This window comes from Trichoplusia ni, chromosome 4 (genome assembly GCF_003590095.1).
Source record: "Trichoplusia ni isolate ovarian cell line Hi5 chromosome 4, tn1, whole genome shotgun sequence".
Taxonomy (NCBI): Eukaryota; Metazoa; Arthropoda; class Insecta; order Lepidoptera; family Noctuidae; genus Trichoplusia; species Trichoplusia ni.
Genome location: NC_039481.1, coordinates 6,162,951 through 6,186,754, shown reverse-complemented (window position 1 = coordinate 6,186,754; position 23,804 = coordinate 6,162,951). Strand labels below are relative to the sequence as shown.

Genomic DNA, 23,804 nt, shown 5'->3' with positions numbered 1-23,804 from the left:
CCGTCGGAAACACGTCGTTATTCCAGATAGCACAGATTACGTGCCACAATTTTATTATAATGGCATAATTTATATTCATCAAAACCCCTCATAAATTGCGTGCATCGGAAAATGTAAGCCCTCCGCGGATGTACCGTACAAATGATATTTTGGGATTCAATCAAATAGCTTGTCAATTTCGTTCGGTTATGTTGGTAATTAGTTGCGATTCAAAATTGAATGTCTATATCCAATATAATTCAATTCTCTGGGTTATTTGTATTGTAAGCCATGTTGACTCAGCAGCATATTTTACCTATTTTCGTTTGATGTAATTTTGCTTTATCCACAATTAATTCGTCTATCCCCGTTTCATTTTGCAGATTCGTATTTACTTTGCTAAAATTACAACCATTGCAAAATTTGGTCAAAGTTTACAATCGATAAGTCAACCGTGAAACAGTCAGTTTAGTTAACAAATGGACAGTGCCAGTAAGAGTAACGTTTTTGATAAAGGGTACGTAAAAGGATACGTCTCTATAGATCCCCAACCCCTTAACCGCTACTAAGTCGTCAATTCAAAACAAATCTTTTAAAATGGAATCGAAAAAAGCTCTGGAGATAAAAATATTGTGCTTGAGAAGTTCCCTTGAGTCGAGCACTATCGACTTGAAGTGTCTCCCGGAGGCACTCGTCCGTCGCCCGGCTCGTCTCGGCGCAGTCCGACAACTAGTTCACCGACCCGTTGAACAACCAGTTAAGAACCGTTGCCTTTTCACAACATTATACGCATATTGTTCGCACAAAGTGATATTGAGAAAATAAACTAGAAATATGCTTTATAAAATAACACTTTAGCGGCGCTCAAGGAAAGCATTTTTGATGCAATATTCCTGATTCTGATTGTTGTTCTACTTTTCTGATTTTACTAGAGTTTAAATACCGAAGTGATTTTTTAAAATCACAGCATAGGCCTTAAACCAATTACAACACCAACAAACCACAAACACCGTTTACTTAAAATTATACTCATTTTCGAATCTGCTAGGTACAATCACGTACAATAACAACATAATTCCCACCCCCCGATACCCCCAACAAAAATCCACACAAAACGCTTTATTAATGATACGTGTTTACCGAAGACGTATCCAATTAACAGCCCGAGTGTATCGCGTTACCTCATAATGATTAGCGAATTTAATAACGCACTCTCACTCCCAAGGAATAGGATGCTTTCCCAAGCTTGACATTTTCCTCTCGTAAATACTGGGATAATTGTACCAGAGATATCGCTTATTTATAATGTTTATCTATACTTATATAATAAAGCTGAATGGTTTGTTTGAACGCGCTAATCTCAGGAACTACTGGTTCGAATTGAAATTCTTTTTGTTTTCAATAGACCATTTATCAAGGAAGGCTATCGGCTATATAACATCACGCTGCGACTAATAGGCGCGAAGATGCAATGGAAAATGTGGAAAAAACGGGGAAAATTATTCATCTTTGAGGGCTTCCCTTGCGTGCGCTGCGAAAACGGTTCAAAATCTTCTAACCACGTGGGCGAAGTCGCGGACAACAGCTAGTCCCTACTAATATTATAAATGCCAAAGTAACTCTGTCTGTCTGTCTTTCTTACTGTCTGTCTGTCTGTTACGTTACGTTTTATGTTTCACGTCTAAACCACTGAACTGATTTTAATGAAATTTTGTACAGAGATAGAGTTGACCTTGAGAAAGAACATAGGATAGTTTTTATCCCGGGCTATTGAAGAGTTCTCTTGGAAGCGCGATATAACCGACCTCGACGCGGGCGAAGCCGCGGGCGAAAAGCTAGTAAACTATAAATTTTAGCTATCCGAATAGGTGTTTTAAATTAGATCCCATTATGTTATGTTAATGTTCCTATTATGGTGGATCAGTAAACGTTATGGACGATGTTATTCGTAAATTGGATTGTTGATACCTACGAATAATTTATATAAATTTTGTTTGTGATTATATATGTTTTGTGGTTTATTTAAATATGTTTTGATTAACGAAATTGTTCTGTTATAAATATGATTTATTAGTGTTTATTCGACAAGATCGAATAAAACCATTATTCGATTATGTTCTCGGTAATATATTTAATCAGTTAAATTTGTAGGTAAACGTATCAGATTTTACCTTAACATCCTACAGCTGGGCAGATGTTGACCGTGTAGAGAAGGAAGGAATTTAGTTAAAGTAAAGTTGGATCGCAAAATGCTGTTTTTATATACATAAAAACTCCCAGTATAACAAGTCCCAGTCCATCTTGCGATACTGAAGTCAAATTTATCAGTCATTTAACAATTAACGAACGATCTAACTCGATTTTATTTTTATTATTTGTTATTATAGCCAAAATGTTAATAAAAAGTGCAAATGTCAACTGTCTCGTTATCGAGATATAGCCTGGAAACAGGAAGACGGACTGATGGATAGACAGAAAAGAGTCTTATTAATAGGGTCTATTTTTACCGTTATCGATTTATCGTTAAAATTTATGTTATAAAAACAACTAATCTCCTTTGCAAAATAGTTCATTCGAATATACTGCAAACAGAACATGTTTCATAGCTTATTAGTTTCGTTACGCTATTAAAGTTACTAAAACTGTTGACGTTATTACCGAGTATGTTAACAACACCTAGTCCGATATTAACAAACAAATATAGGCGAACACAATAACTTAACGTTCACGCGAACTTCGGAACTTGGCGAAGTAGTTATCAGAAGGACCTTCCATCGTGGCATAGGCGCTGCTTATACGTGGACACTTTATGTTGCTAACATGACACACCATCACAAGGGAGCGTAGTTGCTGGGTATCAGTCATCAAATATTCGTCTGCAGCTTGTATCTGATTAAAACTAATAAGTGTCCACGTTTAAACCCTGCCTTAAACGACCTTTAGCAGTACTGGAGAGACGTATAGCGAACTATATACTGTAAAACACTCCCGGGTGGAGAGGGACTCCAGAACTGCAAAATATTACTCTAAGTCATAAATGCATCCGTTGACTTTCAGTTTCTCTTTACTCAACATGGTATTTCTTTCATAATACACCAAATTTTGTAAAATCGTGTTATGGCACTCTGTATATCAGTTCGTGAAGTTTATACAGTAAGTTAGTAAGAGCCTACTTAAACTAGCACTGCTTACTTTTTATAGAAAAAAGATGACTGATACATTTTGATCTATAAAGCTTATTTACTTTGATGTGCAAATAAAATTAAATAACTTACATAAGTTTTAATAAGTGGCTATTTTTGATGTGAGATCAGGCATTTAATATTCAATGTAACACATAGAAAGCTGAATATTATACGTATTAACCGTTAAACGCTTCCGTGTTCTATAATTCTAAAAATGTAACAGTTTTGCCGCTTAGCACGTATCAACAACATCGTTGGAGAGAACCAAGAGGTGTTTCAATGTAGAGCACCATTTCATTTAATGACCACCATTTTGAGTTCCGCGCTCACGAACACTTAAAACATTAAGAGCAAGCACCATGCATTTATGACTCAGATCTAGAAACGACAGTTTGGTTTGACATCGTAATTTTGATGTGTTTTTGCCAACTGTAATTCCGCAAAATCGATTCGAAATTCTAAGGACGGAAACGCTTCTACAATTCTAAATTTAAACATCGATGTTAAAACGACACGTTTTTAGAATGTGGCTTTTAAACTCAATATGTAAAACAATTGGAAGAGAGAATCACCGAATAGAGTTCCATATTCAATGTTATGAAAAATTCCTGATCCCATTTTACAGAGTCATTTTTATGCACCTGCTAGCTTCCTGCTCAGGTGCTCGTTTTAATATCCTTTTTTTTATTACAACCTGCCATTCCAACCGAATACTCTAATTTAACGTTCCTAATTTTATTTAACTTTTAAAATATACGTTTGCGACGGAACAATGGGGATTTTTATGTCGGAACCTTTGTTAAAGGTCTTGGTATATGGCTATATCAATTTCTATACACGGAAAAATACGTATGCCTTTGTCGTGGCGAACCGAGACCGCTTGCCGGAGGCTTCTTTTTGGGTCCCAGTAGGTAATAACTCGAGAAAAACGGTACCAAATTACGGACGTAAGCGAAAAAAAATCTCGTTCAATATTTGAATTTACTAGGCGGAGCCGCCATGTTATTCAAATTAATGTAATTATAGTTTTGATAACTGTCAGCGATCTGTAATGAGTATACAATAAATCCATTGAATATTCATAGGGACTGAGCCGTCATAAATAAAGAACGACTGAATAATTATGTATAAAGCTGTACAATGGTCCTCAGGTAATGGGAAAAGTTTTAAATCAACAAATCGCACATAACGAATATATGAGTAAGTTGGTGCGGGCGATAAATTCGGTGCGTAGGTATCTGCGATGCCGACTCTCGTTAATTATAAATAAAATCACAATGCTTTAACTTCGAGCACGTTTTATACGTAATTAGAGTTGTTGAAACTTTTTGTTAGAACTTTGAACAAATAATCTTGATGGCCACGTTTAATTATGTAGAAGTAGCTAAACGAATTTTTTAATTCGTGTTGTTTTTAAAGTGTCATTTTAAAATTTATGTAATTAAAATAGAGAAAATACCTGGCTATTACTCCTATAAAGATAAACGATACTGTCTCAGAGTTTAAGAAAACATTTTCGAAAATTCCACGAACTGGAAAATGCAAAGATCAAATTTATCTCAAATGAGCGTAAAGTTTATTTTTAATTTATAATTTTTAATATTAAGTCTTACTTTCAAGCCACGTTGAACAACCTTAAACAAAGCCTCCTTTAACACTTGACTGCGGGCACATTTTTAGCTCAGCGCTAACGACGGATAATGCATTTTTATGAGTACAATAAAGAGGTGTAACAATGTCTCGGTACTCCTATATTGGTGATCGTTTTGCAAGCTTGCCAAGTGTGGCGCCCGCTATAACCTCTAATGGCATTTATTCATAGCCACATATTAAAATCTGTTACAATATAAACTTTTCCTCGCGTTCCCAATAAATACTCAGAGTCGGGATCGTGGACGAAATTGAACCGTTTTTGAGAGAATAAGAGTCGAGTTTTGTGGCGCTCTCTTAAATAAAGTGGCCCAAATTAATTCCATTAGTTGGATCAACAGAAGTAGGTAAATTCATTAGCTCGTTAATAGCCAACAAAGATCTTTTAAATCTTATTTTGAATTACGGTTACAGAATTTTGTGATGCTGTTTTATAAGCAGTGTATTTAAAATAAAAGCAGTACTTGAGATTATTTGAATCTATACTCTTTACTAATATATAAAGCTGAAGAGTTTGTTTGTTTGATAGTTTGTTTGAACGCGCTAATCTCAGGAACTACAGGTCCAAATTGAAAAAAACTTTTTGTGTTGAATAGTCCATTTATCGAGGAAGGCTTAGGCTTAGGCTATAAAACATCACGCTGCGACTAATAGGAGCGAAGATACAATGGAAAAAAACGGGGAAAAATATTCAACTTCGAGGGCTTCTGTTAAAAAATTCAGATGTGAAATGATGTTTAATACAATTTAACTAAAACAATTTAATACAATATGAATGCGGCTACGCCATTCGTAGCACAGTGTAGCACGGGTTACGTTACAGCTACGAAACTCTTATAAACAGTAAATGGCAGTTTTCGTACTCCCCGGTGCCTTTCAATTCGGTTTAATCACTTTATTCTTAAAAACAGGCCGGAGTTGTAACTGTCATGTTTGGAGGGCCATCCGTCTTCCGATGCGCGCCCTTTGTACCTGTTTATCTCTTATCGTTCGGTCGAGGACGCTCAAAACACTCGTTACAAAATTTATTACGATGATTACTTAACGGAAAACGTGTTTTGCTCCCAATAACCAAAGTAATTAGAATGAAATTATATTTGCCTTAGGTACTCGTTTGTAAAATATTGCACTTATTTAAGTGAAAAGAAAAAAACTGTATTTAGTTTCCAAAGAATGCGAACAATACTCGGATTACTGCAAAGAACAGAACTAAAGATCTCTTTGCGTGGCATGTAGACATTCAGACAGCTGCTTCGAAAGACTGGAAAATTTACGGCTATTTTAAAAATAAAATACGCTATTTTCACGTCTCCTCGTCACAGGTGGTGGGATAAAGTACTTACACACGAGGCTTAATCTGACATTGAGTCAAACGAGACGCAGGGATAAAGTAGAGCGACCGCGGCCTGCGAATATATTTTTCGTGAATTATTGTGGGAACTGGATCAACGTGAAACAGTCGTACGGCCTTGTTAACAAGCATGTGTATGATTTTTTTATTAGTTTAGCGTTTGTTGGAACGGCGTATCAATTACAAAGGCGTTTGTTGTGTATCACTGTCGGCGCGTCTGACCGCCGTCACCACATCGTTACGAGCGCTGACGTCCACGCGATGAATGCACGCTGTCCTTGTCATATTGTTTCAATTCCGCCTTCCGCCGCTCTCCGCGCTACTACTGACTTACCTCGTCGTGCTCCGTCTTGCATAAACATAAAGCGTTCTTCGACGTTATCTTTTGTTTCTTTGCTTTGCATAATTTATGAGCTGAAAAAGAATATTTGATGGCTTTGATTTTTCCGAATAATTTTCCTATTAAATAATCATTACATTATAATAACAGATTCAATTCTATTTATGTCATCATTATACCATTATTAGAAAGCGTAGCTTTATAGTGATTGAACGGTGGATGAGAAATAGGCGTCGATTTTTCTCGTTCACCGTTTGATGAAAGTGTAGGAGTCAATTTGCATAGTTAAATCATTTCGATTTGTCGCGTCCAGAGTCGTATGTGCTGCGTATATATTCGTATATGACTTAAGTCGATATCGCAAACTGCAATAAATAATGGTGATTTCATAACACTTTTGAAGTGTTATAAAATCTAGGACTTTCGGGAACGGAGTTACAAGCTGAACCTTATCTCTCATAATAGATTTATCACAAATACAATATTTACATAAATTACATCAAATAATTGTACAGTCCTGTATTAATTTGAGTTCTTTCAATAATTCAGTAGGCATACCTACATGGTTTACCATATATTATGACACATTGTTCCATTACGAAATACGATAAAATAACCTCATTTCCCTTTTTGAGAACAGGCAGCAAAATTCAAATGAAGCAATAAAAGCAATCACGACTGACGAATTGTGGACGTGAGACGTCACACTGGCCACACCTATTGGCATCTCGCTTCCACAATGACCTCTGTACTGCTTTAAGAGTTCGTAGTACAGGTACTGCCTTTCATGTATGTTTGTGTGTTTTCATGTCGGTTTGTTTGCAGGTGACTTGCCCCGACCGCGCAGTAAAGGGGAGTATGTGTTCGTGATCGCGCAGCTGCTGTTCGGTCTACTGTTGTTCGCGACAGTACTGGGGCACGTCGCCAACATCGTCACCTCGGTCAGCACCGCGAGGAAGGAGTTCCAAGGTAACAATACTAGCTAGATAATTGTAATGTTGAGAAAAATATTACTGCATAAATCTATATCTGTTCTAATATATAAAACTGGAGAGTTTGTTTGTTTGTTTATTTGAACGCGCTAATCTCAGGAACTACTGGTTCAAATTGAAAAATTTTGTGTTGAATAGACCATTCATCGAGGAAGGTTTTAGGCTATATACCATCACAAGATACAATGGAAAATATGGAAAAAACAGGGAAAATTATTCGAGGGCTTCAAAAATTCCTAACTTATATCTTCTAACCACGCGTACGAAGTCGCGGGCAACAGCTAGTGTTTTCATAAATTTATATAATTATTTGTCAATAATGTTACTACAAATATTTACTTCTATTTTCTAATCCATAGGGAAAAGCCTAAAAGTTTACTATATACATGAAAATAAATTCTAAATATAGAGTCTTCATAAATGTTCCAGAAGCCCTAATCATTAATCCATATTTTATACAAATACATATCCTACCAAAACATTCACAGAGTCGGTAATACAATAGCTATTTCTGCCCGTAGCTATAATATGCATAATTTATTCTTTCAATACGATTTCGTCCTCAATACGTGCGTGATTACTTGATTTCATACAAGCAATCTGGTTTCGCTTTTGTAGGAAATATTTGTGTGTAATTTACCAAACATATTTTTATTTACCCTTTATTTTGGTATAATGGTTTCACTTGGGAATGTTTGACATAGGTCGGAACAGGTCAATGTCTCTTTGATGTAGTTTTCTAAACATACTTACGCCTACTTAGTTATTTGAGGTACTCCTTAATCTTTAAGCGTTGAAAATGTTTGATCGTAAAATGTTTACATACAGATTATAGTATAAAATAAGTTGGTACCCGATAGTGCTGCGTCGCGAATATATGTGGCATGGTATAGACATAGTGATAAAGGTGTACAAAGTTCACAACGAGTTATTGTGTATAGGTTTTGTTGTTGAAGTTCTGTCCAGGTTGTATTCCAGGAGGTGTGTATGTACGCGCTTCCCAGAATATAAATCCTTTCGGAGGAGTAAAGCCTAATCTCTCTCGGGTCGTATTAGTCTTTGTTAGAGTGCACCTGTTTGTACACAAGCACGTCTAAAGTCTACCACTCTATTGTAACATTGCATACCCAGGAAGACACTAAATATGTAGTCTGTTTAAAGTGTTTTACAAAAACTGTTTACTCTATAATGCTTAATTCAGAAATCAGTGGCATGTTGGTTGACAACGTAACAGACCTCTGCGGTAGAGATTCTCTCGTACGTCAGAAACACGTGCATAAGATACACGCTTTCCCCCCATACGAAGCTCAGTACGGAACGACGCCTTCAATTTAGGTATGTAATATGAAAAACGTTTGAGGTAAGCCGATTACCATATAAGAAGGATTATGCAAAAATAAAACGATCCCGTATAAATATGTGTAGACAAGGTTCGCGCGCTCTCATTTCCCTTGATGCATTAGCTGGTTAACACGGTGTTTCATGCGCACGTGTGGAGGCCGCGTATTCCTTGACATTGCGGTGCAGAGCTGCACGCGGGCGGCGCGTCTGTCACATTAGCGTACTAAGCAGGTAGACGTGCCGGCACGCGCCACCCCCCCCCCCCCGCACCACGCGGTACGTGACTCCGCGAACCGGCATTAAGTCCAAACCAACTGGACAAAGAGTGGACAATACTTTGAAGAAAGGTTTGATAAAAATATGTAGCAAGGATTATAAAATTGAAATTCAATTAATACATTACACATTACATTAATACAACAGGCCAAGTTATCGTTAAATAAGCAAGTATCATGTGTAAGTAATCAATCGAGGAATGGATAATTCTAGCATTTTAAACACAGAGGAGCGGCAAAGTGTCAACAACTTTAATTAGCGCTGCAGCTCGGTTGAAAAGACAATGGCGCCGCGACGCCAGAGAGCAGGCTGAATCCGTGACCTTCCTCGGCGGCGCTGCAGCGAAATAGGTCAGCGGCTTGAATGCTATAAATAGCTCGGCGAAAGTCGGGCGCCGCGCCCCATCCCGCCGGGAGAGCGCCGCGCGCGCCCGCCATCGATCCGTGCTGCCTCCGCGCGCCCCATCGCGCCCGGCCGGCACTCCCGGCGCTCCCGGCCTGCCGCCAGCCGCCAGCCGCCAGCCGCCCGAGCCCAACAATTCCACAATAATTGATCTACTCCACGTTCCAACCACCCACCGCTAGTCACGGCTCCCCTGCAACACCTTGACACATGATGACCTTCAATCTCGCACATGTCTCATGTCAATATCAAAGTTTACTCTCTGAAGTTTACCTCGAGGCTCACACTGCTGAAACGTTATTTGATATTTACCCGAAAAGGAACAAAAGAAAAATATTCCATTGAAACTCAACAAGCGTTAGAACAAAGAGCGTATTGTCCTTATGAATGCACGTCTTTTCTTTAAGCACATTGACTATCAGAGGGAAACACGCTAAAATGAAATTATAGCCTCTTATACACAAATACTTACGATATATTATTTGTCATGACTCCGGCTAATTAAGAAGCACCCTAACAAAGCTATCTCTAACTGTACACAATACAGCACTAATTCATTATTGTAATAAACAAAATACGACAGTTAAACAAAAAAATTTTTAAAATGAACATTAAATTACATACATTTACGTTACTAATTCACGAAGTGCGTCACACGCTTTCAGATTCAATACCTGTAACTTTACTAGTAACTATGCAGCAACAGGAACTATCTATCCAAGCTTAACTAAAGATTTTAGCTGCCAGTGTTTGTGCCACATTGTTAGTTGTTGTCACAACTAATGCATCTAATGTTAACATAAGAAAAACAAAAGAAAACACACTGGACAAAATTGCTACATCGCTGCATCGTTCGCCTTAATGATTTTAGAAAGCCACAGGCTCAGGGTGAATCCACGGAACTATGTAATGTTGGTAAATGAGAAAAGGCCGGGAGAAAAATGTTTGTAATGAGACACTAATATAAGGTTGGCGTGTTGAGCAACATTCAGTCGATAAATATCGAAACCTGTTCAGTTTTCGAGTCAACAGAGAGTCAGTAACTGTAGAGCCGGCAAGCACAATGTAAACAATCGGCTGCAGTCGCTGCTACACTAAGTATCTAGTTTATATTCAAATTGTTGGACGCGGCCTGTCCTCGAATTGTGTACGCAGCACTGCCGGCTCCGTTCGTTTGACTTTCAGACTTTACTTTGTTGCTATGCGTTCGAACAACATTTCCGATAATTGTGACAAGAATATTGATCGAGGCGTGTTTAATTAGTTTCAGCCTTTTTGTTGTTTTACGTACATTTTCCTGATACAAACAAACATATATAAATATTAAGTTGCTGTTTAATATAGAAACAGGAATACGAAACATAATTTTCTCGTTCCAATTGAGGAAGATCCATTGCTAATTTATACCGTGCCTCTGGGGCATTTCTTTTCAGTTGACGTGTTTTATTCGACGTAAACACGGAATCTCCAGCAATAAAATAATAATGCTTTGCTAAATGAACGCAGTATCCCTCGTTTCCCAAAAAGTGTGTAGTAACGGGTCTAATGTAGCGTGGTTCGTGGCGCACGTGGCTTAGTTCCGTGCGGAGCGGGGTGACTCGCACACTCCGCCTCCGTCACGTCCCCGGTCCATGTTTGCAGAAGATTAAATTACTCTAAACGTCGGTACACTAATAACACCCCTTACACCGTACACTGGCACTGCACACCAAAGGGTAAAGCATGGCGGAACTGTTGACTGGTTTTTGTGAGGGAATGTTTATTGTTGACGCTACTTAGCAAACAATCGCCCTTTTATATCTGAGTTTCACTCGGACTTCTGTGATTTTTGCTGCCCTTTGAAGGCATTGTGAAAATTCTTAATGTAAGCGCACATTATGTTTGTATTCCATTCATTGTACTAGTGTGGTGTGTGACGAATAATTGTTCCTTATTTTCTTTGGACTTCTTCGAAGAGATTTCTTGTAGGTGCAGAACAAGAGATTTTAAGTTTTTTGCGTAACTATTTGTGTAAAGTACATTTTTTTTACAAACAATGTTTTTCTATTTAGTTACATCTTGTTATTACTTTAAAGTATGTAATTATCATAGATTTCAGAACTGAATAACCAGTATACGTATAAAGGTCATTTCAATATATTTAAGCTCAAAAGAACCTCACAGGCTACACGTTGTGTGCATCCCAGATTAATCTTTTTGAAATTAAAATCTCGACTAAGCATCTATGATACTCAGCCAAGCCCCGGTTACCTGGCCGTTATGATAAAAAATATTCGACTACGTTTAATAATAATTGTGTTTTGCTGCACACAGAATAAGGTCGAATATCGCTTAACTTGGCATTCAGGAACAAGGTATAATAAAATATTGCTAAGGATTCTGCAGAAACCCGTTAATTCTGCATATGCTTCCATGCTGCAGTCTTTCGGCAAATAAACGATCAAAAAACTTATTTCAGTGTGTATTTCAATAAATACTAGAGGAAAATACACTACCAAAGCAAACACTGTAAATTAATTATAATGGAGGAGCTATATCACATTCAGAAACATTGGATAGTAAAACTCAGTCTGAAATGGGCATAACATCCGACAACGCCGAATAACTGGCTGTTGCAATATTCGCGGAATGACTCGCTATAAATTAGGGTATGAGAGTCATGCCAAAACTTATAAGATGTTCTTTGTTTATTTTTGTCGGGAAACGAGCGAGAAAATAATATAAAAACAAAAGAACGTCTAGGAACTTTTAGTACCGGCTTTAAGTGACCGACGACCTGCATCGCGCTACTTGATCCCCACAGTTTTTATGGATTTGTTATTAAATGAAGTTGCATTTGTTTCAGTTAGCATCGAGTTGTCTCTACGATTTTTCTTCGGTTAACGTTTTGATGTTTAGAATTGAGACTTCCGTGATCGTATCACATTTCGAACTGCACGTGTAGTTAATTGGTACCTAGAGGTCAAAATCAGTGAGCACAACATGTCGCGGGTTCAATCCCCGCATAGGACAAGTATTTGTAAAATCACAAATGTTTGTTCTAAGTTTGGGTGTTTTTGTCTCATGTTTCAGAAACCCCCCACTACACAAGATGAAATTCTTAAATTTGGGAGTCTTTCATAACATAACATATCAAAGCAATGGGTTCCAATTTTTGAATGCCTACTGTTTCCCGATATCGTTTCTCATTTTGTGTGCATCGAGTTACGTTCAGCTGAATTTGGGAAGTCAGCCTTTCGAACGTGATTACTACCAATTGTTCTTAGCGCGGCATGAGTCAGCGCACGTCGCTAGGTCGGCACAACACGAGGAATGAGAAGCTTAAAAAATAAGCAACGAAACAGTCCAATTTAACCGTGACTGGGATCTTCTAGTGACCGTGGATGAAACCTCTTTGGTAGAAATTAGGCTGCATTTCTTAGCAAGGTGTGCGTAGGTCACAATATGTTTTGATTACTAATGGAGAATCCTCATTTTCCTAGAGATTTTTATTAGTAAAGAACTCGTTGGTTTTCCAAAACTACAAACGATTGTCTCGCGAGGATAAAAACCTTAAAGTAACATATACAGGAGATCTAAACTCAGAATAAGTATTTACGGTTTACATAAATAGGGGATCGATCCTGCGACATGTCGAGCACAGTGAGTTTGGCGTGGTTATCCGCACTCCGTTATCCTGCAGTAGTATATACTAGTTTAGCGGACTCGGGCAGCCTTAGGCAGGTCATGCATACAAAGTATAGGTATATAACTTTATGGTTTACCATAACAATATAATAGAACGTATACATTTGAATAAATGTAAATATGCATTAAGAGTCGCCGCGGCTCTCTATAAAGATGACGAAACAAGGAATAACAATGTGTTATTTGTCCCCCTCATGGTGAATTCGAATGATATTCAGAACCTTACTTTCCACTATTCATTCATTTGTTTTTCAGGTCTTGAGATTACTGGTATCTTGCAATTAGCAACAGAGTTCAGTGATTTTATAAACATTTAGAGATAAACAATGTATTCCGTGGGTATATTCGAGTATTATTAGCTAATCGCGAATAAAACTTTTAATTAGAGCATAAGCTCTAATAATTATACTATGAATATAGTTTGCGATACACCTCACGTGAGAAAACCTCGAAGTTACACCGTGAAAGTTATGCTAACCTATTATAAACTTGCCAAGAACACATTGAATACTAAAATTTAATATCATGATAGTTTAAGCGGTCCATCTTTTTCCAATAAGTAGCGATTAGTATGAACTTATTCTGTCTTACCGTCATTTGTTACAAAGTCGAGTGATTAGGTCGTCTTTGTTCCCATTCATCTTTTTAAAGGCGATTATACCGGTTAATATGTTCTCTTTTATATTCTAATTGTGACCTTAATTTTTTTGTGATTTTAGTTGTTAATTAGAATAATTCATTAGTATCACGGCTCTTGTAGACTAATGACTGTTTTCATGAGATGTCGCTGGCTCATCATTTTAAACTTTATCATCTTAGTTTACGCTAAGGCAAATGAAAAATATTCTCATATTTAAAATCTGGACTAAACAGATGGTTAATATTAGATATACTCAAATATCCGTTACCAATATACATATGTTGGAAATCTAAAGACTGACTAAAAAGTAATTTTTGTCAAATACCAGAATACTTGATTTGACAACAAATGAAATTCTTCGAACTCTACAAACTAGACGTAGTTCTGACAAAAGTTATTCAAGTACGTACGGGTGCTGTCTGAAATGTAGATGAGTACAGTGTCTGCATAAATTGCATAAGCTGAGTTCGTTCATGTGTGAGGTTCAATTCATAGCATGCAGGCGAACGTCCACGGGTTCATATTGACTACGGCTCGACGCTTTGGGAACAAATATTTTACATTCGCAGACCGGCGCTGCATCAATGTAAATTAGTTTTCATTTAGACTCGACGTTCCGTATATAATTAAATTTCCTTTTGTGGTAATTAAATTTGAAGTATTCTTCTTTTGAGTTTATTTAGTGTTTGTACGATGTGGTTTTTTGAAGGGAGTATAAGAAATTTTGGAACTGACATATGTATAGTAGGTATGTCAGATTATTTGTCATGAAATAAAAAGTAGCGTGTTTACAATATTTTTAGCTTTGCTATTTTAGGTTCTAATATTAAGTTTTCCTATACGAATAATAAAAAAAGCAATCGAACAGTATGCTACAGTATTTATTTGAAACTGAAATAGTTTAAAAATCTGTTTTTCTATGCATGTCAAATAAAAAATGTAGCTATGGATCATTCACGTTTGCCGCACAGAGTGGAATAAAATACATTTCTTTTTTCGCTGATAGGTACATTGATTGTCATTTGTTTTTATGGTAGAGGCTTTTATGCTCCAATTTTTTATTACAATAACTAAAAAAAGTATTTTCGTCTATATAATTAAAACCCTGGCGCTGTTAAACTAGTGTTTGCCCGCAGCTTAGCTCACGTAAAAGTTGGTTAAAGCTGTGAAATAGGTATGTGTGTGCTGAGGAACGCCAACTACCTCAATACAAAATATAAAAGTCGAACAATCCTTCTAAACATAAACAAGTAACCTTTCTTCTCCTTGCTATCAGAAAGAAATTAAACAATAACAAAAAAGAATTGTAACTTCCTTAAAAATGTAGGTGTCAAAAAGAAATTTGGGATATAAAAAAATATATTAGTAAACCGCACAATCACGTGCTGGATCAATACTCGTGAACAATAAAATTGTAATGTCATGTATTGAGACTGTCCGTATATCATACAATCAGCTATTAAAACACTTTTTATGTAGGTGACCTAAATATCATAAATTTTCGTTTCGTTCAAGAGTACCTGCTTTTTATGAATTTGAAAATTTAAGAGTTATTTTTAGTTCATACTTTTTCCTAAAAGTCCGTTTTTGGTACCAACAAAATGTAAAAAGAAGTTTAAGTCGAAAATATGTTTCAAATATACAAGCTTTTTAAAATAGTAGTCGTGACGTAATTGACGTTTTATTGATAACCATTCAAACAAGTCCAAATGCAATGAGATTGCGTCGTCAAAGCTTTGTCAATAACAATCAACTTATAGTACAAACAAACTGATATTAAAATCAGTAAGAGCAAAAACAAGGTATTAAAATAGAAACAAATGAACGTCAATATTCTCATACTCAGTAGTGGGAATATCCCAAAAGGCTGTCAACATTTCCATCGCGAACGAAATGAAATCTCAATTCCCGTCTGCGAACCGGATTCTTAGAAGCAACCGGCTCGTAAACCGAACATCTGCTAATGAAACACTAAAATCGTTCCGTAGGCAATATTCGAACGTTTTCAACATTTTATTACACGCCGTAAAACAAATCTAACTATATTAATCGGCAGTCCGATTCTTTGTCTAAACGAAAACGATCGCTCATAGTATCATTTTTATAGCATAATAATAAACTTGGTGTATGGATGAATTACTTTTATGAATGATCAAAATCTAGTGTTCAAAAGCTAGCTATCTCGAGGCAGACATGGCCGAGGTAAACAGTTTGCTAAACTTGAGATTGCAATTATTTGAGAAGCCTACATTAAGTTAGCACTTGACATACTAGGCGCTCCACTTAGCTTAACTAACCCTACTTCCCGGACGGCGACAGGTGAGATTAAGTACGATCCACAAAACAGTTTAAATTCATTTTGTCCTGAAACTTCGTGTCAACTTGATGAATAACATTATCTTTTCGAAATTTTGTAGTAAAGTAGTTCGTAGCGACAGTGTAGTTAATCTTTTATTATACCCAATATTGGGAAAGTTTCTTGCATACTGTTTGATTGGATCGCTCGATAATTAAACCAATTACCGTTGTTACTTAAACTAATCAATCACCAACAGAAGCTTATCCGGTGTAGTTTCGTAGACGTAGCGGATTGGTTACTGGCTACGAACCGTAGCTGAATAAATGACGTGTCATTATGGTGTAGCACTATGAAAGTAGTCTATAAACTGTGAAGCATTTCAAATTATTTAATCAGATTCGATAGTCTACGACACCTATCTAATTCAGATGTTGACAATGTGTCTATCTGTACACATTCAATATAAGCTCTGGCTTAGCTAAGTAGACAGATTAAGCTCGGCAATCAGTAACTGCCATATAGATTAGTAAATTTTCAAGCTTCAACGATTCTGTACGTTCACTGTATCTACAGCTATACTCCTATTGTATTCCACTAATTTCTCAATCTGTTAGTTGATTTAATTAATATTTTCAATAATTTCTAAAAAAAAATCAGTTCTTTCCTATTCAAACCTGCCGTATAATGTTTACTTTCACACAAATTTCTGTGCAGCGAAACTAGATGGTGTGAAGACGTACATGCGCATGCGGCGCGTGCCGACTCACCTGCAGGTGAAGGTCATCAAGTGGTTCGACTACCTCTGGCTGACGCAGAAGTGCTCGGATGAGGAGAAGGCCGTCTCCTGCCTGCCAGACAAGCTCAAAGCCGAGATCGCTATTAATGTTCACCTCGACACCTTGAAAAGGTAACGATAAAATATTGCTCTTATTTTCTTTTAGGTTTCATATCTTGAATTTTTTTGTTATCTTTGTAGAGTATCAGTTGGAAAAAGAACTTTTGTTACTTGTTAGTTTCAGTCTCGCTAGATACATAGTAGAGTACAAAAGGGGTGATAACCAAAGCTTTATCTTTAGTTAATAATACATAAACATTGACGTTTAAAAAGCCTTGATGAATATATTTACACCATACCTACAAAAATATTCTACGTTTTCATCAATTTAAAACCAAAAATGATCCAAAAGATTACGAAACAAAGTTATAATTCATAATGTTTATTTAGGAATGTTTCCCGTCAGCATATTTAGGAAGCAAAAAGGTTGCCAAACTTTTATTTTCGCTCAGATTATCAGCGTTCAGCAACAAACTGTTCGATCCTATGCCGTTGGTAGAAAAGAAGGCTATTAGTATTCTTTCACCGTTCACAACGGACCAGCGTTGTATATAAATACAAACGAATTTTGCGCAGCCATACAAACATGTTTACTTTGTGATATTAGATGATCAGTGTACTATGTTCTAAAAGCAAAGGCGTAGACGTTGTGGGAGCGAGACTGCACTCCACACCGTGTACCTATAAACACATGCGTTTTATTTCCTCACCCAGTCACGTTTTAAGAGTTCATGGTACCGAGGCAGGTATATTAACAGAATCATAACCTCCGTCGTAGGTTTAACGCTTACAAAGATTACTTCAGATTCAGCTCACTGATAATCTTATTAATATCAGTCGAATCGATAGATATTATAAATAGTTACTTGATTTTCCAAGTGACGTTGACAAAGGACTGTCGGAATTCAAGTCGAAGGATAATGAAGTTGTCACTAGATCGAGCAAATTAGTTAAGACGCCCAAATGCCTTGCCTTTAATTTAATTTGTCTTTAGTTTGAGTTAGGGTTAAGGTAATTACATTTTATTAGCAGTTCTGTCTTTATTCTGTTGTTAATTCGATTAGGACAACTTGTTGCAAATCCGTTTTGTTCGGTTGTTCTTCTAATGTTCCACGTCCTAATCGTTTATGTTGAGTTTGAATTTTTTGGTTGGACATCGCTTAGATAGTGTGTCCGTACCTACATTTATGCAGTGTAGCTGTTCAAGCTTAATATCCCGTGTTGTATAATTAAAAAGAGAAACATTCGCTTTTTACGTCCATGAATTATGCATAAGTGTTCGTTTATACGATCCGTAAATTTTTGTCGCCAAATGGCTCTTCTGAGTTTTTCTCTTTTTCAGCTGAATTTTGTTTGCGTGCGGTTTAGAGTACCTGTGCGCGTAATGTTTAATGGAAGGATGGTTTAATGTTTATTTTGAGTTAATAAATTATTATAATTAACGCTTAACAATCACGAACTTTGTTTATAATGATTGTTCGTTTCAAACAGGGTGGAGATCTTTCAGAACACGGAGGCAGGATTTTTGTGTGAATTGGTGTTACGGCTTCGGCCAGTTCTATTTTCACCAGGAGACTTCATTTGCAGAAAGGGTAAGCTTTTCTCTATACAGTGTTTTTAATAATTTAGAACAACGCTTTAGAAACTTTATATGTATTTTACTTTTCCACTTATCATTTCGAGTTGTTGACGTACATATGTTGTCCTTAGGTGAAGTTGGAAAAGAGATGTACATAGTGAATCGAGGGAAACTACAGGTGGTAGGCGACAACGGGAAGACAGTGCTAGCTACTCTCAAGGCGGGTTCTTATTTTGGCGAAATTTCCATTCTGAACATGGGCACGGCAGGTAAACAACTTGGTAAATATCGCCAGGGCCCGAGACGCCACGCCATTATTACTCTACTCTGTATTTCTTGAAAAGTTTTGAAAAGCAAACGTTTCGAGGAGACGCTGCACTCAGGCCGAGGGAGCGGCCGCGACGCTACCAACAGGTTTTGGGACATCATTGTGTGACGACTGTTAACGCGGGCGGCGCGCGCCGACAATACGCCGAACCATACGCACCGCGCGCGACCGACCCGCGCTAACTAGATCGTACCAATTGTATTAGGGAATGCTTTAAAATTTAAATTAATTTACATTTACGCATTTTAGATATGATTTCAGTTTTTTTATATGCTCTTAAAATATTCTTTTTCATATTGATACTTCAAAAGAAGAAATATTGTTATGTGGTAAGCTTAACTACTTTTATTTCTTACGAATCGGACAGTTGAGTGGCTTCATCTTAGATCCTCTTCAAGGATTTGTAGCGTCTTGTGTCATGTGGTTTATTTGCATCTTTAGTAATATCTCCTTTGGTTGTATTGAAGGCAGTGTCCCCGATCGCTTTGCATCCTCCCTGATTACCTCATATACTTGGCGTGACCTCTTGGTGCATGATCCCCCAATATTTTTAAGTGTCTCCTGCGTACGTAAGATCTTAAATCATACTATCGGTTCTGACATTCTTTTTTTTATCTGACTTTGATATCCTATGCAATCTTAACTAGTAAATCTGCTTAGTTCTTTTACAGATTTCGTATATTTACTGATTTTATTAATATCTAGTTTCGTATGTTAAATATTTTGTACTTTAAAGCTTTGTCTTGGTAATGAAGCACAATAAGAACCCTATAGAGATGGCTTCTTATGATTCTTTTTTCGGTCAGTTTTTTTTTAAAGTTCTGAACGCGATGTGACTCCGGCCTCGTTTACCCACCCTGCGTCTTGTCTAAATTTCAAGGTAGTTTTTCTATCTTTTTACTAAACAAGCTTCATTTTATCTCTTCAACTGTTATTGACCTTATTCTTGTAATGTTTACCCTACCGCCGGTGTCGGTTGTCCTGGTCTGGTTTTTCTTATGACCTGTTCTGTCTATGTGTGTGTCGTGTGGAATGAGGGTATCAGAACAGCTCATAAGGGGGGACCGGGCACCGGTTGGCACGGAGTGTGTGGATGACACGTCGACAGGAAACCGCCGGACAGCGTCGGTGCGATCCGTGGGCTACTCGGATTTGTTCGTGCTCAGCAAGAAGGACATGTGGGACGTGCTGAAGGAGTATCCTGCCGCTCGAGTGCGGCTCGAAGCTATCGCCGTCAAGAGACTCGAGAAGTATAAGAAAGCGCCGCTCGAAAAAGGTAGCCATCCTACATTTAGCTAGAACATTCTTTTCACGGTAATAAATGTGCGGGTGTGATGAAGCCGAACTATTTCCAAATGGATAGATTGTTTTCTTGAACAAAACCTGAACCCTTAACTGGCAGATTGATATATTATTTCCGAATACTTTTCTTTTATGTGTTCATAAGTCTGTGTTAGCGATATCTGTAATAATATTTATTTAAGGCACTATGCCCAGTTTGAAACTTGAACACTTGGCATGGCACGTGACGTGTTGCGTAGCTTGCCACTCGTTTTAATTTTATTAATGAATTTGTGTCGGAGTTATGAGTAAGAAATTGTCACAGAATACAAACTGAAGGAATTGCTCAGCGAGACTAACAAAGGGCAAGCTCCGTGACACGCCGCTGTCACGTGGCTTACGTGGGCATAGAGTCTGAGATGAAAGGTTTTACCGTATTGTAGTTGCCATGGGTCGTTGCCAGTCGACGCCCGGGCTCGTGGAGACGAGCGGCCGCGTGCCTATAGAGGAGATGCAGCTGCCGCCCGCGCAAATGCTGCCGCCCCCGCACTCCTCACACCCGCCTTCCTACCGGGACCAGCTTTATAGGTGCTACGATCTTTTACAACACTTGTTATGGGCGGTCTTGCTAAGTATTTATTATAAATGAACTAAATGTTAGCTTGATGTTGTAACTTAATATGTTTTTCCGTCGTAAACAATATTTGCTTTATGGAACAGAATATACGAAAATATTACTGTGACTTATCGAAACTTTGATGTAATTGTTAGACTGTTTCGATTTTGGCAGTTCCATGTTGTGTAACTAAACTCACAGTACCTCTACTAGTACTGTAATAAGGCCTGTTGTGTGTCACAGTTCGTCAGTAAGCCCCCTTCGTGTAGCATCACCGGTCGCATCGTGTGCATCTAGTGCACGCAGCAGCGGCGCAGGCGGCGGCAGCGTGGCCACCGCACCGCGCGTCATGCTCGACTCGCATGATGCGCTCGAGTGCGAGATCAAGCGGCTTCGGGAAAGACTGTACACAGTCGAGACCGAGAATGCGGCCATGTCTGCCAAACTTAGTCAGCAGCAGTGGGAGGTTGATCAGAGGTACTAGACGGATATGAAACTTCTTTTATGGAGTTTATTAAGTTCGTTTTGCTCACTCGGGTTTTTAATGTGTTTAGACTGCAGGAGATAGAGATGCAGATCTGCGGCGGCAGCTCTCTGAGCTCGCAGGAGGAGAACGAGCGCAACCGCGAGAGCATCATTTAACGGCGCGCCTCGGCCGAGCGCGCGCGCCTCATGCCCGTGGCCACGCTGCGTCTCTCCGCGGTCTACTGACCTGACCAACTTCTACTCCCAGTATAACCCCCTCCCGCCCCCACCCCGCCTCCTATCGTGACCTTGTGAACTTCGAATGTACGATGACTTAGTGTTTTTATGAGTAAATATTATTATGGAATATTTAAATACGAATTAACTTTATCAAATTTATATATACGTAGTATATACGACTCGCTAATATTTGACGAGTGTCGTGGAGTGAGATTTTGCCGAGACAATATTATCTTAAATATCGTTTAGGTACATCGAGGTGTAGAGTGCGTGAAGTGTGTGCGAGGCGCGACAAGTGCGCCTGCTCTGTATACCCATCGCGTGTTGCGCGCCCTGTTTCTGTTCCTTCATAGCGACGTTGCGAGCTCAATGTTACGGACTGTGTTCTATACAACGAGCCGACTTAGTTTCTCTGTTGATTGATGTTCAACAATATCGTTTGTCTGTTTCCGCGAATGCTGTCTGTATGGAGATGTATTCACTTTAGAGTTGGAAAGATTGTGTACAAAGTTATTGTGTATCGTATAATCAATAACTAATACTGTGTGCCAAATAAAGGCCAAAGTGAATGTGCTATGGATAAGGATTTTGTGTTAACTCATAAATAGAAAATGTAATGGATATTTTCTAATCCATTAAATTTGAGCTTTAATTATTATAAAAATCCCGGAAGACTTGAATTATTGATGTAACCCATTTTAAGTGTTATGTTTCAATTGACCTGATCTTTGTGTATCTTACAGTCTAGGGAATAGTTCATTTGTCACTAAATTTGGTATAATCTATGTATATTCGCAGAATAATATTATTACAAGTCGGAAGCAGTTTTGTCAGTTTTAAGAACATAAAATAAACAAAACGACCATAGTATGTTGTAATTTGTTATATAAAATGGATTTATTACCTATGTATTAAGAGAAGTAGCTTAAAACTGGTAATTAAATCAGTGTTGGTAATATAAGATCACTACTGCCAAATAAGATTTAAGTAGATACAAAGTTTTAATGTAAAGATATTGACAATGGATGACGATGTTTTGTACTTGTATTCTTTCTATTACCCGATTGGTTATGGCGTCGTTATGTAACATCGATGTGTCTACATAAGTGAATTTTATTATCGAACTTATATCATTTGAGAGTAATTCCTTAAGAATTATGTTAAATAGACCAGTCACGAGATATAACGTACCAAAACGAGAACAAACTAATATCTTACCTCAGCTCTAAGTAAATTGTAAATAGTTATTCTAATATCTATGATACGTGTTTGTAAGATGTTTTCATTGATAACGATTGTGTTGGATCCGGAGCGATTCGAAGCGATCCGAAGCGATCCGAAGCGATCCGAAGGGATCCGAAGCGACCCGCTGTACAGTCGAAGGCAAGGAGCGTCGTGTTGCAGCTGTCTGTTGGTTCCACAGCACGTCACGCGTCACACGTCATGCGTCACGTTACGTTACACGCTGTAGGGTGAACTGCCGCTCGTCTAGTCAGGTTCAGTTCACGCGTCGATCAGTTATTAGTTAGTTGAATCGTACACTTTATTTCCTAAACGCCCGAAGATATAATAGATAGGCGATAAAATTTTTAACTGTAAATAAAATATTTATTTATTGTTATTATATTCCATAAATTTTTCTTCTTACATATTTCTCGATTATAAAATGGTAAGAGAGATGCATTATGCAATTGAATACTTATATTTAAACTCGAAAAAACGCAAGTGCTTTTTATCATAATACTAGTAGGTTTATGAGTCTCCAGCGCCATCTGTCGGGCGGGCGGCACAGCTCGCTCGCAACACGAGATCAAACGAAATGTAATTCCTTTTGTAATCATTATTATAAGTGCTAATTGTTTACCTTCACACGAAGCAGTCATGATCTAATGCGGTGACCGTATTCATTGAATGGAAGTCGGAACGCGAAGTAGTATTGCAGCAACCTGGCTTGTGCATCTTAAATTGGAAATTCAATTATGTATCGCACATGATTCATTTTATTGTTAATAAAAAGATTATGATACGACTCTTGCTTTTATTTCTTTCCACACTAAAACCGAATAGGTACTTCTACCTACCTCTATAGCTAAATGAAGTAACTTCAGTCAAGAAAATATTTCATTCGATTAAGGCAGAAATACGCTTTGAATATTAAAAACTCATAAATAACAAAAAATGTCTCGACATAGGTACCTAATGGCGAACGTCAAAGGCGCTCAGAAGAGGGGAAGAAAAAGATTAACATTTCTCGATTAAATAGGGTTATTGCTACTGACACCCGCATAAAGGGAAATGGGCATATTTCAAAACTTCGA

The 23,804-nt window shown here is 37.7% G+C and overlaps 1 protein-coding gene across 1 annotated transcript in view; it reads left to right on the top strand.

Annotated features, from left to right (window-relative positions):
* LOC113492705 (cyclic nucleotide-gated cation channel alpha-3) overlaps positions 1-23,515 on the top strand; it is a 73,362-nt gene extending 49,847 nt beyond the window's left edge. Inside the window, exons 6-13 of the mRNA XM_026870308.1 lie at positions 7,331-7,474; positions 16,857-17,049; positions 18,469-18,569; positions 18,688-18,825; positions 19,993-20,160; positions 20,609-20,753; positions 21,025-21,258; positions 21,336-23,515. Coding sequence (XP_026726109.1) covers positions 7,331-7,474; positions 16,857-17,049; positions 18,469-18,569; positions 18,688-18,825; positions 19,993-20,160; positions 20,609-20,753; positions 21,025-21,258; positions 21,336-21,423 — 1,211 coding nt within the window. The 3' untranslated portion in view covers positions 21,424-23,515. The remainder of the gene's footprint in view (positions 1-7,330; positions 7,475-16,856; positions 17,050-18,468; positions 18,570-18,687; positions 18,826-19,992; positions 20,161-20,608; positions 20,754-21,024; positions 21,259-21,335) is intronic.
* Positions 23,516-23,804: the final 289 nt, after the last annotated feature.